General features: G+C 31.1%; 1 protein-coding gene across 1 annotated transcript; it reads left to right on the top strand.

Annotated features, from left to right (window-relative positions):
* The first annotated feature begins 2,662 nt into the window (after positions 1–2,662).
* On the top strand, positions 2,663–14,900 carry LOC149421206 (odorant receptor Or1-like). Its single transcript, XM_089635173.1, has 8 exons — positions 2,663–2,976; positions 3,487–3,627; positions 10,076–10,244; positions 11,331–11,530; positions 11,621–11,720; positions 12,352–12,456; positions 13,389–13,544; positions 14,841–14,900. Exons 1-8 carry the CDS (start codon positions 2,681–2,683, stop codon positions 14,898–14,900), a joined length of 1,227 nt encoding a protein of 408 aa, XP_089491299.1. The 5' UTR covers positions 2,663–2,680.
* The last annotated feature ends 1,499 nt before the right edge of the window (positions 14,901–16,399 follow it).

Raw genomic sequence — 16,399 nt, 5'->3', positions numbered from 1 at the left:
GTTCATCAAGACATTTAACAGCAATATAAAGTATAAGTATAACAAAAATATAATCAAAACAGAATTCCTAACATTATAAGAATGGATTGGAAAGCTTTGCTTGGTGGTACATAATCAGAAACCAAATGCAAGACACGGCAATTGGCGCTCCGTGCCGTTTCTCTTTATAAGGTTTATTTAATAATATTTGGCTGATTTGTATAGCACTGTTTGGGAAAAATCATCTCAAGGGCGCTATGGTTCTCTTCTAACAGGGAAAATACTGAGCAAGTAAAAAAACCCCATCACTGATTTCTATTTTTTTTATTTTTTTTATTTATTTTATTATTTAACATTATAAATGATTACAATATGCAGACTTATAAATAATTTTTTCGTTACTATTCTATTTCTCCATAAGTTGAGCCCCAGGAGCTCGTGTTTATGGGAGGAGTCTTTACATTTAGTTCTAATGATTTTTTAAACAATAATCAAAAACTTTTGAAATAAATACCTACAAACATAATATTAACATAGGTACACAAATTAGAAAATTGTTTTTTTAAAGATAATTAAAATAATACATCTTTTTACAGATTAAGTAAGCGTGAGGAAATTAAGTTTCCTTTTTAAATTAATTAATTTAAAAAGGAAACTCGATAACTTTCGTGAATATGAATAGGAAATTTTATTAATTACTTATATTTTTTAATGTTCACGAAAAAGCTTTCATACTATGTCGGTGGAAGGTTTGGGAAATTGCACATAAAACAATCAAACCGTCTCGGAGAGATTTGCAAAAAAAACATTTCTTTAGGATTTGTCACATCCCACATCACCAACGCCTGGTTAAGCTGGCCATTGGGATTTATCACATCCCACATCACCAACGCCTGGTTAAGCTGGCTATTGGGATTTATCACATCCCACATCACCAACGCCTGGTTAACCTGGTCATTGGGATTTATCACATCCCACATCACCAACGCCTGGTTAAGCTGGCTATTGGGATTTATCACATCCCACATCACCAACGCCTGGTTAAGCTGGCCATTGGGAGTTATCACATCCCACATCACCAACGCCTGGTTAAGCTGGCCATTGGGATTTATAACATCCCACATCACCAACGCCTGGTTAACCTGGCCATTGGGATTTATCAAATCCCACATCACCAACGCCTGGTTAACCTGGCCATTGGGATTTATCACATCCCACATCACCAACGCCTTGTTAAACTGGCTATTAAATTGGAAATTACCTTCATGACAACTGGCAATGGGAGTGTCATAAAGTGATTTTATTTTAAAGATAAAGGTAAGTATAATTTTCATTTGACTGATAATTAGCACCTACGTTGGGAAATAATTGACAGGTAACTAAATCAAAAGTATTCAAAACAAATGTTACGAAATAATCAAATATTCCCCACACGCCCACTGTATTTTAAAACAAAGCTAAGAAATCATAGGGTTCTTAGATAAATTAAATTTGATAATTTGAGGTTTGAGATAACTGACAGAAAACTTTAAACTACTGTAATTAACCAATAAATGTAAAATTGTATCATCGACAAATAATTTTGATTTTCATCTGTGGTGGCGGAAAAATGTTTCTTCCGAATAATTTTTTAACACTAAATATATGTATACCTATATATTTCTTTCAAAAATTTTAAGAATCTTTGCATATCTGTATAATTCTCGCTACCACTCAGAAATTACTCCCTTCTTCTTCGTGAATACAATGACGATTCGAAAATTCGGTTCCATGATAACTCAACACAGTGACAATTCAACACACTCTTAAAAAATGATATAAAAACATTAAAAACAATGAAAAAAATTTTTTTTTTAACCTAACCTAACCTAACCTACTTAACCCAGTTAATAAAGTTTTTGTTTCATAACTTTCCATGACTTTATATAACTTTTTAAAGATGTGATGAATTATCATTGTGATGATTTATCCGGTCACCGAAAATACATATCAAATTAGTTGGTTTCTGTAGTTGTACTCACACGTATTGTTATTTTTTAATGATAAAATAATGTTTATAAGACAAGGTTTTTATACATAGCACAAAGGATAACAAATTATTATAAGCATTAATTACTCGCCTGAAATATCCATACAAACTGAAAATATCTCCCTATTAAAATAAATACTTTCGGTTGAATTGTGTAACTGTTTTTTTAAAGATATTTCCAGACAGAGAAAAATATAGAAATACATTTTATAAATAGTTTGGTGCCATTTTTATTGTAAGGAACATAATTGTTTATCGAAATATATACTTTTTTTTGGATTTTGTATCATTGAAATATACTTATACACATAGTAGCTACTCGTATATCAAAGCCGCGAGTTTGATCACCATGTTTTTTTTTTAATTTGACTTCCCATACACAATTTTCACGAAGTTCCAAAGTTTAAAATTGACAAAGTCAACCCATTTTACATTGGCCTTTGAATTAATGTAGGTAGTGGTAGTACCTCACGCGCCTTCCTTGAATTTTAGTCTCCCCATTTAGTAATTAAGGTGATTCAGACCAATCATCTGAATATGTCCACCAATTTCAATTTCCTTTTCATTTCATTTTACACCAAATTGGATTTCTGGGCAGTGATAGGACATCTCCGAAAGATGGAGCATCCCAAGTCGGTAAACCTGGCAGAGAAATATATTAGGTTGCCTTTAATGCTGCTGCATGTTTGTGGTCTTTGGAGAAAAGAAAGCAACCCTATTATTTATTTTATATATTCTGCCATATTATTGCTCTCAACGCAATATCTGTACGCCGTTTTCCAAATAATTTACATGGTCAATGTTTGGGGGGACATTGAAAAAATTGCTGAGGCTTCGTTTCTTCTCCTGACGCAAGCGACTCTTTGTATAAAGATGATATTTTTCATAGCGAAGAAAGACAAAGCTATTCACTTGACCAAAGCTATGAATTCCGATGCGTTTGCGCCAAGTCGGGAAGCACACTTGCCGTAAGAAAATTATAATTTATATTTAACTGAGTTTGTTTTTTATGTCAATTCAGTACCAACGAAACATTTAAAACTAATCAAAATGAAAAACAAACTTAAAATTATTATATGATGTACTCGTACCTTTCTACATTTTAAGATACCAGCAAAAGAGAAACTAACAAATTATTCTCCAAGAGGCCCTGAGATTTCCCTTGGTTTAGGTGTATGTTTCTCTCAGGACCTATGTATACCATCTTTATGAATGTTGCGCGGTGGGCCGGTTGTAAGATACATGATGTTCAGATTTGATTACTTAGATTAAAGATTTTTTATTTGTTAATGTTTTCGCAGTTTGGTTTTCACTAAAACGACGCTTTTATATGTTTACTGCTTCATTAAATATTCTCCTAGAAGTAATTTTTATTATGGGTAAAACGATTTTCTATTTTCTCACTTTCCAGGATGCTCTTTTTCTCTGCGGAGTAATTTACACTATTGAACCTTTTCTTATATTTTGTTACTTTCCAGGATTCTCAATACAATTGCTGCATTTCAAGTTGCGGAGTATTTCCTATTTCTCTTTATGTCTGCATTTACAATCTTTCTTTGGGCTGTTTTCCCCTTGATCGATGCAGCGCCTGAAGAGAAGGTTCTCCCCTTCAAAGCCTGGTAAATATAATTTAAGGACTAAATCACATTATAGTGTAATGTTATGGGCTTGTCGCCAACCAATTGAATTGAAAGTTGCACTTTGAAATTAATCCCTAGTTTTAATTAGTTAGTCCCATTTTTTGAAATTTAATATATATAAAGTGAGTACAGGATATAAAATGAGTACATAAAGAATATATTTACATTACAAAATATATTTATGTTCGCAATCTCACCAATGAAGAAACTGGTTCTTGTGCTTGGTGAGAGAGTTACACTAATTATAAGAAAAATAGAATCATTATGCTATAAGTAAGTATATATATGATAGGAACAATATATAAAGAGACAAAATCTAAATACAGTGGAGATGAGTATAGACTGATAATAAATATCAATGAATACCAATGAAGGGAAAAACAGGCAATTATTTAGTTAGGTAATTATTTCTGAAAGAGTAATACAATATACAATCATTACCCATACAATCCTTTAATAAAAGTAAGCACCACACATATCCACATATATATTTAATTACTGAATTAAACACTATAACAAATTGAAATTTTAATGGTGTTTTGCTGTTTACCATTCCGTACAGTGCCTTTCCTTTTTAGCGTCTTTCTTCATACACGGTGTCACGAAACTCATAGTACAACTGGAAAAAACTGGTGAATCTACTTACAGAGAGAACGCAAGAATAAATTTTTTCAGACATGAGTATTTCGATTTTTTTTGCAACTAAAGGGTTAAGAACGTTTTATAGCCGGGTCTATGCTTCGAAGCATTTTAAAAGACATCAAATAGCTGATATAGACATAAGCAACATTAAAAATGATATTTATCTGTAAATTCTATATGGGTTTACAAAATGTCTGAAATGGGTGCAGTTTAAAAAACCAGTAGAGGCATTTTCGAACATTTCTCCTAAAATACCTACATAACTGAATATACCTCATAACCGAAAACCTTCATTTTCCTAAATATCCGTACAGTAATCAAAGATACATCATTCGTAGTATTTCTTGTTTTAGCAGATTAGAAACGAAATGTCATTAAACTTATTAATTTATTTATTTACGGGAAATCGACAGTTTACATTTAATCAGTTTGTACATAAGTATTATATAATAAAATAAAACCAATTATGGATTTCCTCACTTTACCTCTAGTGAGACAGCATAATATTATTTATTTATTTATTATTATTACACGCCCTAATGGGATTTTACACACCACAAAGTTTAATAGTAGAGTATCACAGTTATTATAGATTCTACAAAATTAAAACAATAAAGGAAACATAATACAACGAAAAAAGAACAAATATTAAATGTTACAACAAAAGCATATAATAAAATAAGATACATTAGTAAAAATGATAAGAAGTCTCACATAAATAGATATTCAAAATAAAAATAAAAATATATATATTGCGGAAATTATAAATGTCTATTTGTGTCTCGATCTATAAAAGAATTGAAATAAACAATATTTATATTGATTATTTTTAAGATGAAATATATCTCCCAGATCAGAGTATTTATTTCCAAGACTGTGAAGTCTTGGAATTGGGGAATTTTGATAAGACAGTGTCCTTGTGCTGTAAAAATAAAAGGGTAGTAAATTTCGGCAAGATCTTTTGGGTATGTGGATGCTGATTAATTGGAGTAACTCAGGACAGTCAATTTTGTAATGAAGTATTTTATGTAGTACTATTAAATCTGTGTTTATTCTTCTTTCAGAAAGTTTTAATAAGGACATTTTATCTAGTAAGTAGTTATAATCAATGTTTTCTACAGGAATATGCAATTTATAGTTTATATACTTCAAGAACTTATGTTGAATCTTTTCAATATTATCGGAATGAATATTGTAAAAGGGAGACCATAATGTAGAGTTATACTCTAGTTGGCATCTAACAAGGGTTTTGTACAACATGATAAATGTGCCTAAATTATTGAAGTCTTTTGAAATTCTCAAAACAAATCCAAGAGTCTTAAGAGCCTTATTGATAATGTTATTAATATGATACACAAAAGTTAGTTTCCTATCGAACAATATACCTAGGTCAATAATTTCACTGACGCAATTTAAGTTTTTATCATTTAATGTATATTGAAAAAATATTGGATTATTTATTCTGTAAAAATTAATGAACTGACATTTCTTTATGTTCAATGCAAGTTTGTTGATAGAGCACCATTCAAAAAGATTTCTCAAATTAGTTTGTAATATAATGCAATCATTTATGTTATTAATCTCTTTATAAAGTTTCAAATCATCAGCAAAAAGTAATACTTTTATGTTAGTAAATATATCAACAATGTCATTTATGAATATGATAAACAAAATGGGCCCTAAATGAGAGCCTTGTGGCACTCCACTTGTGGCTATAAATGTGTATGAATTTGTGCCATTTATTTTCACACTAAGACTTCTATTGGACAAATAACTAATAAACCAATTTAATAAACTACCATAAACTCCAAGTGTGGCTAATTTATTAATTAATATTTTGTGACACACCTTATCAAAGGCCTTGCTAAAATCAGTGTATATTGAGTCAACCTGGCATCTGTTTGCTAAAGAATTGGATATGAAGTTTTCGTATATTAGTAAATTAGTTAAAGTAGATTTATTTGAACAAAAGCCATGTTGGTAGGAAGTTATAATTTTTTGTATGTTGGAAGTTATCTTAGAGAGTACAATTTTTTCAAAAAGTTTGGGTATCGCTGATTGGATACATATCGGTCTATAATTTGTAATGTCCGTTTTGTCCCCTTTTTTAAAAATAGGGGTAAGAAAACTGTGTTTCCATGTATCAGGGAAACAACCTGTTTCTAGAGACTGATTAAAAATTAGGAAAAGAGGAACAGCTAGGCCGTTTAAACATTCCTTAATTAACACCGGTGGAATATTATCAGGTCCAGCATTTTTTCTAACATCTAACAAATTTACATGCTTTTTGATATCATTAATTTCTATGCGTATTTCAGATATATCCAGACTAAGATTTGATGAGAATTGGGGAATTTCGTTGCTAGGTATATCCTCTTCATATACAGACTTAAAATAATCGGCGAATAAGTTTACAATGTTTTCATCATTACAACCAATTTTCCCATTGAAGTTCATACAAGGAGGAATACCCAAGTTATTATTTTTTTGAGAATTAGTGTAATTCCAAAAATGTTTTATGTTTACACGAATATCATTTTCAATTTTATGAATATAATTTTTATAGCACAATTTTGAGATTTTACAACACTCCTTTCTTAACAATTGAAATTTATTGTAATCATTTGACATTCTGGATCGCTTGTAATTTATATGAGCAATTTTCTTTTTATATGTTAATGTGATCAATTCGGGGCTAAACCAGTTTGGAAAATGAGAAACTTTATTATGTCGAATGGGCACAAAATTTGCAATGGCATCATTAAGAATAGAATAAAATGTATTGACATTATTGTTAATATCTGTGTTTTCCAGAAAAGACCAGTCTGTTGAATTTAAGAAATCAGAAATTTTAGGAAAATTTGCTTTATAAAAATTATAATGCGACTTGACATTTTTAAGATAAGTGTTGTTAATAAATGGAATAGTTATATCAAGAGGAGGATGGTAGAGGTCTACAGGCAATAGTTCATCCAAGGATTTACATACGGTAGCAGTGGGCTCACTGCAAAACACTAGATCAAGAAGACGACTATTTATATTAGTGATAGTGTTTAATTGTGGGATTGATAAGTAATTCGACATACCCAGAATCTCTCTTTCGCTGAGATTTGTAGTTGACAAATTAACACCAGATAATTCGGGGTCGTCATGGTTCCAACATATATTTGGCAAGTTATAATCACCTATTATTACAAGTTTAGCACTAGGATATTTAAACCTTAAAATTTCTACATCTTCCACGTGATTCTTATAAAGCTGTGAATTAGAAGATGGCGGGAAATATACACATCCTAATATTAACTTGCCAGCATTTTTATTTTCGAGCAACACGAATATTTGTTCAACATCACTATTTTTAATTTTAAGCACTTTCGAAGTAACCCTTTTGTGGACAGCTATCAGGACTCCTCCGCCTCTTGTATTGGAGCTGGTTTTTAGACTCCGGTCTACTCGATAGATGTTGTGATTTTGAAATCCAAGTTCAGCCGAGAAGATTGATGGGATTAACCAAGTTTCCGTTAACATGATGACGTCGTGTGAGAAAGTCGGAACATTTATTCTGAAATCATTTAATTTAGTTCTGATGCCTCTGATATTCTGATAGTATAGGTTACATTTATTTAGTTGGAGTTTTTTGGCAAAACATTGATAATTTTGGGGAGGTTATTAATATATTTTATAGTTAAATTTGGTTCGCCATTTTTCTTTCTAGTTTCTAGTTCGTCCCGAAGTATCATAAGTTGTTTTCTTTGTTGACTCGTCTGATCGTTGCCGGCTTTAACACCATCTTTGAAATTTTTGTTATTAATTAAGATTGTCCGGACTAAATGCTCCTCATTGAGTTCTATCTTGATTGGTCTACATCAATATGGAATAAGTAAATTAAATTTGTGAGAAAGGAATATGAATTTAAAAATTTATACAAAACAAAAGATTAAATAAAACGAAAAATTTACAAAACAATACATTTATAGCCATGGAGAGAGATTGTAGATATAAAACAAATCATAATAGAGATATAAACAATAGAGGCATAAACATTATTCTCAAACCATCAGAGAAATATTCTTTTATGGACCTCTTGTATTTGGTAAGTTCGCAACTGAAAATATCAACCTTGGATAATACGCTATTGTAATTATTGCATAGTCTGTTCAGGCAAGAATTCTGCTAAGAGTTCGTTTTGCTTTGATCAACCCTGAACAGGACACAAGAGCGTGTTGAACGTGCAGGTACATTGAATGGAATCTTGTTTAGCAACTCTGGGCATTGAATATTACTGTTAACTACTTTATACGGGAATAGTGCATCCTTATGATGCCTCCGTACACTCAGTGAATCAACTTTAAAGTATGAAGCTGCCTCTGCATAATTATTAAATCTTAAAAATGACTTGTAACAAAGATATTTTAGGAATTTGTTTTGAATTGCTTCGATTTTATTTTTGTGGATTTTGTAAAATGGAGACCAAACAACTGATGCAAACTCGAAATGACTTCGTACATATGCAAAGTAGAGTTGCTTAATGATATCGATGATATTAAAAAGTTTTGTGTTTCTTATGATGAAGCCTAACATTTTAGCAGCTTTATTTGTAATTTGATTTATATGAAGGTTATATTGTAGTTTATTATCAAGGGTTATTCCAATATCACGAATATCTGAGACTGTTGCAATGTTGCTGGTGTTTAAAGAATAATTAAATAATATTTTATTTTTATTTCACGTAAAGACATTTTGAAACATTTAGATATGGTTGATTCTGTTAGCAATAGGTGGATATATTGTTTAAATCATGTTGTAAATTGACAAAATTATTTAGACTTTTTATTGGCTTGTATAGCTTAGCATTATCAGCAAATAATTCTATTTCAGAGTATTTTACAACATTGATCAAATCATTAATATATAAAATGAAAAACAATGGTCCGAGATGAGAACCCTGTTGGATCCCAGAGGAAATTTCATTCAAATCTGATTCGAAGCCCTTTATTGCTACTGCTTGTGATCTGTTGAGTATATAAGATGAACCCCAACGAAATAAATTACCACGTATACCTAATGACCAAAGTTTTCTTAGTAATAATTTTTGATTAATTTTATTAAATGCTTTGGCAAAATCTGTATATATGATATCTACTTGAGTGCGGTTGTCTATGTGATCGACGATGAATTTAGTAAGAAGAACGAGATTACTTTCCACAATTCTGCCTTTTGTAAAACCATGTTGCTTTGTTGTTATGATGTGATTGAGTTGTGGACTGAGATATTTGTAATAATTTTGAAATCGGACGATAGTTTTTAACACGCTTACCAATTTTAATAGTCGATTAAAATTCGTAAGCTTCTTTCTATCCATTTCTCCACACACTTTCTTCCTATTTAGTATGTTTTTGTTATGATTACGCATACCTAACGGTATATTCTTTAGTAAGAATTAAGAACAAGAATTTCCATACCGCACGAATGACCAAGACATTTTTAGAAACTACGAAATAGGTAAATTAATTTTGTATAATTTAATATACCGAACCTCATAACTTGTAGTAAAATGTACTGTAAATGTCCAAATAAATAAATGTGTATTTTGGGGCGCGACCTTTAATGCTCTCAGAGAAGTATATCTGCATAATTTTATTGCATTACTGTGTTTTACAGTTGATCCTCAGAAATTATGTAGACTTTGAAAATGTTTTGATCAATTTTACCAGAAGAAAGTAAGGATTGAGCTTACTTCAGATACTATTTATGATGATTATTTAACTATCTCACATATTTGCAGGTATCCTATCCCAGCCAACCAGACGCCCTACTACGAGCTGTTGTATTTCTACCAGATAGGAGGGATCTGGTGCAGTGCGATGATTAACGTCAGCATCGATCGGCTCTCCACCAGCATGACGGCTTTTGGCTGCGCACAGCTCGAGATATTGAAAGACAACCTTGTCAATGTCATTATTTTCATCTGATCAAAATATTTTTCACCCCAAAATGACCTTGTCTTATAATCCCATTTCATTTCAATGCATCTGTCAGTAAAGCAAAATTGATAGCATGCATATACCTACATCAGAATCATGTCTATTAGCGGGTTCAGACGTTTCGATTTTAGTTGATTAACTCGACACTTGAAAGCATATCGACAAGTTAGTGTGAACTTCTTTCAACAAAGTTGCTTAAGTTTTTACTTAGAAATCCTGTCATTCAATAAAAGTTGATCAACTAAAATTGAAACGTCTGAACCCGAAATATGATGGCATGTTGTTTATAATTATTTCTCCGTTTTTGTCATGTTTACTAGATTCTTACAACTTATCGAAAAATCTCCTTAAAAAATGATGTAAAAATTTGTATGTATTCTTCGAAATGCTTTATTTCGTGTTAACAAACTAAAATTTTATATTTTTTATTACTTTGGGGGTATATCATGATCTTCTCGATAAGCGCTAAAAATAAATACTTGTAAAAGGCAGAAAACTTGGTTAAAGTATCCAATATATATAGCCACTACTCATTGCTTCGAGTACGGAATAGTAAGCTCGGACTTCATAAATAAATAAATCACAAATCTAAAATATACCACCTTTTACAGCTATGAAGAAGATGTTGCGCTACTGCATACTAATATCTCGTTCAAACTTCTTCCACCATTATGGTAGATTTAGTTAGAGCGTTGGGAGAGTTTGAGGTTAGTTGGAGGTAAAAAAGTGGAACCAATTTTTTCGCTTCATGTCTCATCTACATATAATCATGTGAAATACCTACCCCTTATTCTTTTACCTTGGATGAAACTGAGCACTAAAAGCAAAACATATTTCGGATCATTGATGTTAGTATATTTAGATGCGACATGAAGCGATAGAATATGTTAAACTTTTTTACCAACAATTGACCTTCAACTGCCTCCAAAGCTCTAACGCCAAATGATCCGGAACCCCCAAGTCTGGTCTAAGAGCAGTGGAACATGTTTTGACGAGATATTAGTAAGCAATAGTGCCTCTAATTATATAGCTGTTACAAAATATTTTTTTCACCAGATTAAAGACTACGCACAAGAAGACTTAAGAATCATACGCTCCAAGGAAAAAGGAAAATCGCAGGTCGATGGAAAATTAAGTTTTGCAAAAGAAATGAACTTATACGAAAAACATGATTTGTTGCAAAGGAAATCCGATATTGACGATCTGATTCAACTAGGTCTTGTCAAGAGCATTTTACATCACCAACAAATTGTCAAGTAGGAGATATCTGCAATATTACACTTTCCTAAAATAAAAATTAATTAAGATTTATGATTTCGTTTGATAAAGGTTTTTAATTTTGTTAGGTTTATTCACGAAATGGAAGAATGCTTCCACTGGGGAATTTTGGCGCAGTTTGCTGCCAGCGTTGTAATAATTTGCATCACTGGATTACAAATAACGTTGGTAAGTAAAGTAGAAAAGTCGTGTTGAAAATGAATAGTATGAAATTTGTATGTTATTCTCCTTGCCCTGTATGTACCTAGGGGTTAAACGAAACACAAGTTGTATTTTTCGCATGCATATATGGCACTAATTAATTTTTTTAAGAAAAAAACACTTTTTAGCATGTTATGCTTTTGGCGGGTGTACATATGTAATATGAATGTATAGTCCGTATAAAAACTAAATTATTTCAAGAAACGAATACAAATACATGTATTGGTGATTCAATACAATATTGTATCTGTATTAGTTTCTTGAAAGATTTCAATTTTTTACGGAAAAACTATTTATTCATTTAAATATGAAGCACAACAAGCAAAAAGTGTTTTTTTATGAAATATTTTAATGAGTGACATCCATGAAAGCGGATATTATAACTTGTGTTTCGTTTAAACTTCAGGTAAGTTTGGCACGCACTATGAAGAAAGTGTAAATTAATTAGAAAGGTTGGTAGGTATTTAAAAGGTTCTTTTATAACTTGCGAAGAGATAGTGAAAACACACCGCAGGCATAAAGCGTGGAAAGTACCAAATTGAAAGGAGTGAAACTAAATAGATTAATGAAAATTATGTTTTAATTTTTTTCTTTTTAGATAAACCCTTCAAGCCTAAAATTTGTCACAAAGATACTTTACTTGATAGCAATGTTGGCACAAATATTTTTTATTTGCAGAACTGGCAATGATATTTCAGTTATAGTAAGTAAAAAAACTTTTATATTTCTACTTTTTTTATTTGATTATATAATATATAACAGCCGTTGTTCCCAATCCTACTGATCAACTGTTGAGCCAAAATTTTGGCTCAATACTGCTCAAACGCACAACTACGCTATATCCAACGGAAAGGTGATCACTGTTGACGACACTGACGACTGAGCGATCAATCAATTTAAGGAAGCCAAAATACTACATTAAGCTTGTCTCAGTAAATGACTAGTTATAAAAAGTGTCGACAGAGTGAAAAATATTCCCGACGCCAAGACACGGTGGCATTAATGTCAAGCTTAGACTTTATTTTTAACATATAATAAATAAATATAATTATTATTTCGTCAATATTAATTTAACATTGAAAGTTTTTACGCTGATGTCATTTTATTGTCCATGAAAATGGGCGGGGCCACTTAAGACAGTCAACGGTAAAGATGTTTGGAAACAGGCGAATCGAACGTTACTGAACAAATCACTTGACTGATCGGAGCCAGAGATCGATCGTTCCAAAAGTTGGGAGTAATGGAGTGTTAAATTGTTACTCCTATCAAACTTATGATTTTACTCCTTGTAAATAGTTTCTAATCTGCCTCCATAAACCAAACCAAACGATACAAGGTGTCTGGGGGTGAAGTGCGCTAACTTTGGTAGGTGATTCTTTTTACGATAGTACACATAAGTAAAAACTATAAATTACCTTTTTAGAAATTCCTATGTTTTAAGGTAAAAAACTCGAATTGTTTGTATTTAAAAAACTTATTCTTATTTGTAAAAAATATGTAATGTGAAAAAAAGTTTTTTTTTACTTCCACCGTCATCTCACCTCTTAAAATTGGTGCACTTTACCCCGGACACCCTGTATTAAAACAATAACATATTATTATGGTATTACAGTATTTTATTATGTATTTTAAAAGAGTGGACAAGTAATAGAAGCAGCTTACCATTCTCCATGGATTCAAGGCAAAAAATCTTTCAACACTTCACTCTTAATTTTCATGGAAAGATTGAAGAAACCGATTGTTACGAGAGCAGGATATTTCTTTCCACTATCTTTGCATACTTTTGTATCGGTAAGATTTTATTGCTGTTATAATCCCCTGATTTATCAATTTAAATCATAGATAGAATGTCTATAATACTAGTATTAGTAGTTATGTGACTTTCAAAAAATTAAGATTCTAATTTTCTCTTATTTAATAAATCATAACCAAAATTTCCTCTGAAATCATAAGATTTGTAAGTGGGTACTTAAATACTTACCTACTAAATTGTAAATCATATTATATTTCATGTCACATTTTTTTCATTTCAAATAAAGAATTTTACGATTTGTCCAAAGAAACTATAAAAAATACTATCGCACTATTTTAAAGACAATAATTCTTTTTTCAAACTTTCTTCAGGCAGGTAGCTACCAGTGTTGCCAACGAAGGCGATTTATCGCCATTTAGGCTACTCAGAACGAGGATCGGCGACGAAAAAATCTAAAAGGCGACTGGTCGCCGATTAGGCTACCTTAGAGAAAAGTTATTTAAATCAGCCAAATCACAAATAATAAATAATTGAAATTGAAATTTCAATGGAAAAATGTGAGGATTTCCCCCCCCCCATGGATTTCAAAATTGTTGTGGGGAGTACTCATTTTGAATCATTTTTGTGGGGAATTAGGTTTTACAGATATTCTCTAACAACCCCCCCCCATGGATTTCGAATAATAAAAGGGGGAACCAAGCTCACGTAGAATATTTGTGGGGAATATGTGGGCAGAATTTATGCGAGTTCATTAGAATTACTGCAACTGAAATTCGGCTACATTAGGCTACTAAATGGTTTGAAAAACGGCGACATTAGGCCAAGATCTGTTGGCAACACTGGTAGCTACAATATTGTAAATATGTGATTAAGAAAGTCTAAGGACGGGTTGTTTCGGAGAATTTGAACAATTCATCAAATTTCAACGTTCATTTTCAAGTTCTGTGAAAGATTTTTTTAAGTTCTGTTTTTATTTCAGTTCTGTCAAGCAACTAGCCTATAATGATATAATAACAGAACTTGAATAGGACTTTCACAGAACCTGAAAATGAACGTTGAAATTTGATGAATTGTTCAAATTCTCCGAAACAACCCGTCCTAAATAAACTTGATTTCACGTTTGACGGCCACCATCTTGAACCGCAAACAGAATGTAAAAATAAATTGACAGACGAAATGAAAAACGGTTGAGTTAAAACAGTACTTCGCTGTACTCAGTCAACAATAGGTATGTTTATTGAATGAGAGCTTGTTTATTGTTTGAGATAGAAGCAGTTTGTAAATAATTTACCTAACCTAACATAGTTTGTGACACTTTTATTATAATATTTCAGATTCTTCGATCATCATACTCTTATTTTGCTCTTCTCCAGCAGTTGAACAATAAAAAATGAATACAACGGAGCTCTCAGCGGCTGAACGACATAGTATTTTACTGAGCTTTAATTTTGCTCCAAGGAATCTTTCTACTCTAAAATATCAAAATCCTTGCGTTCAATTACAATATAAATTAATTACAGTCCCTTTTACTGGATTATTGTTCCGAGGTGAATTTATTAATATTGTTGTGCTATTTTTAGAAGTTTAAGTTGTTATCTAGGAGGTATGGGTTAAACCAATACCTCCTAGATCTAGGAGGTATTGGTTAAACGCGACGCTCATTATATCTACGTGTTCATAGATGGCGTTAATTAATTAATTTTATTAAAATAAGCTTTTTGCAGGGTATTGCTTTACAATATTAAAACAAATTATTTTTTTGCACCCATAGACACACAAAATTAATATGAATAAACTGTTTTGTTCATTTAAAAACTTAATTCTTCCGAGAAAGGCATACAAATATAATATTGTACCGATGATAATATCTACAATAAATATTTTTTAATCTTAAAGATCGTTTGTTTTATTCTTTCTATGTATGGAACATGGAACGAGATTACCAATGCAGCCAATGAAGACATGAAGGTTCTCAAAGAATGGTTCGATAACAATACATTATAACTCAACACAGAAAAAAACTTATCATATTCCCTTCTCTATACAAGTGTCAAAAAATTTAATTGACATAACCGTTCATTAAAAAAATTGTATAAATGACATTACATGTAATACGGACTGCACTAAACTAAATTATAAATCTAATGTTAAATTTCTCAGAAAAATTTTAAATGGAAAGACCATATCAACCTCAGAGTGGAAAGAATAAAGAAACTTATCTATGTCTTATTTTAAATTCAATTATATGCGTGAGGATTCTTAGTTCCTGTTCACATTTTTAACTATTAATTTTGTTCTTTGTTTTTTGCAACCTTTTTTGTCATTATTGTGTTATGTTTTTCATTGTTCATTTTTTTTGTTGCATCCTTTTTTGTAATTATCTTTACAGTTTTCTTTATTGTATTAATTTTTATTATTAATTTAATGTACCAATTATTTTTTTTTACTTTGATACAAATAGCTTGTAATTTTTTTTAAGAAAAGCCCACTAGGGCGTGTAATAAATAAATAAATGTCTTCTATAACATACGTAACATATTAAACAAGAAAACTATCAAAATTGTCTATTATGCATTAATACATTCCATATTGCAGTATGTCATTATTGAGCGGGAGAGGGCATTTAAAGCTACCTTACCTTACCTTAGTTACAATACAAAAAATAATTTTAAAATAATCCTAGAAACCATACGACTTCCCAAATTTAAAAATATTTCTGGAATTTAATGTACCAATTAATACAGAATTGTATATAAGAAACGCCTTATTTCAAATTTATAAAGAATATTTCATCAATAAAATTCAACCATTAGATAACATAAGCAATAGATTCAAAACAAAGGGCTTAATAGCCATCCCAATGCTAAGAACCACCACTACTTGTTGTTAGGTG

Source organism: Hesperophylax consimilis, chromosome 9 (genome assembly GCF_061612785.1).
Source record: "Hesperophylax consimilis isolate HC1 chromosome 9, BYU_Hcon_1.0, whole genome shotgun sequence".
NCBI lineage: Eukaryota > Metazoa > Arthropoda > Insecta > Trichoptera > Limnephilidae > Hesperophylax > Hesperophylax consimilis.
Note: the sequence above shows the minus strand (reverse complement) of the source record. Positions and strands in the feature narration are given on the sequence as shown.

Bases quoted from the DNA above. Each gene is read 5' to 3' on its own strand.
- LOC149421206 (XM_089635173.1), top strand. From the start codon at position 2,681: ATGCTGCTGCATGTTTGTGGTCTTTGGAGAAAAGAAAGCAACCCTATT. The intron at 2,977-3,486 runs GTAAGAAAATTA...GTTACTTTCCAG, and splicing joins AGTCGGGAAGCACACTTGCC to GATTCTCAATACAATTGCTG. The intron at 13,545-14,840 runs GTAAGATTTTAT...ATAATATTTCAG, and splicing joins CTTTGCATACTTTTGTATCG to ATTCTTCGATCATCATACTC.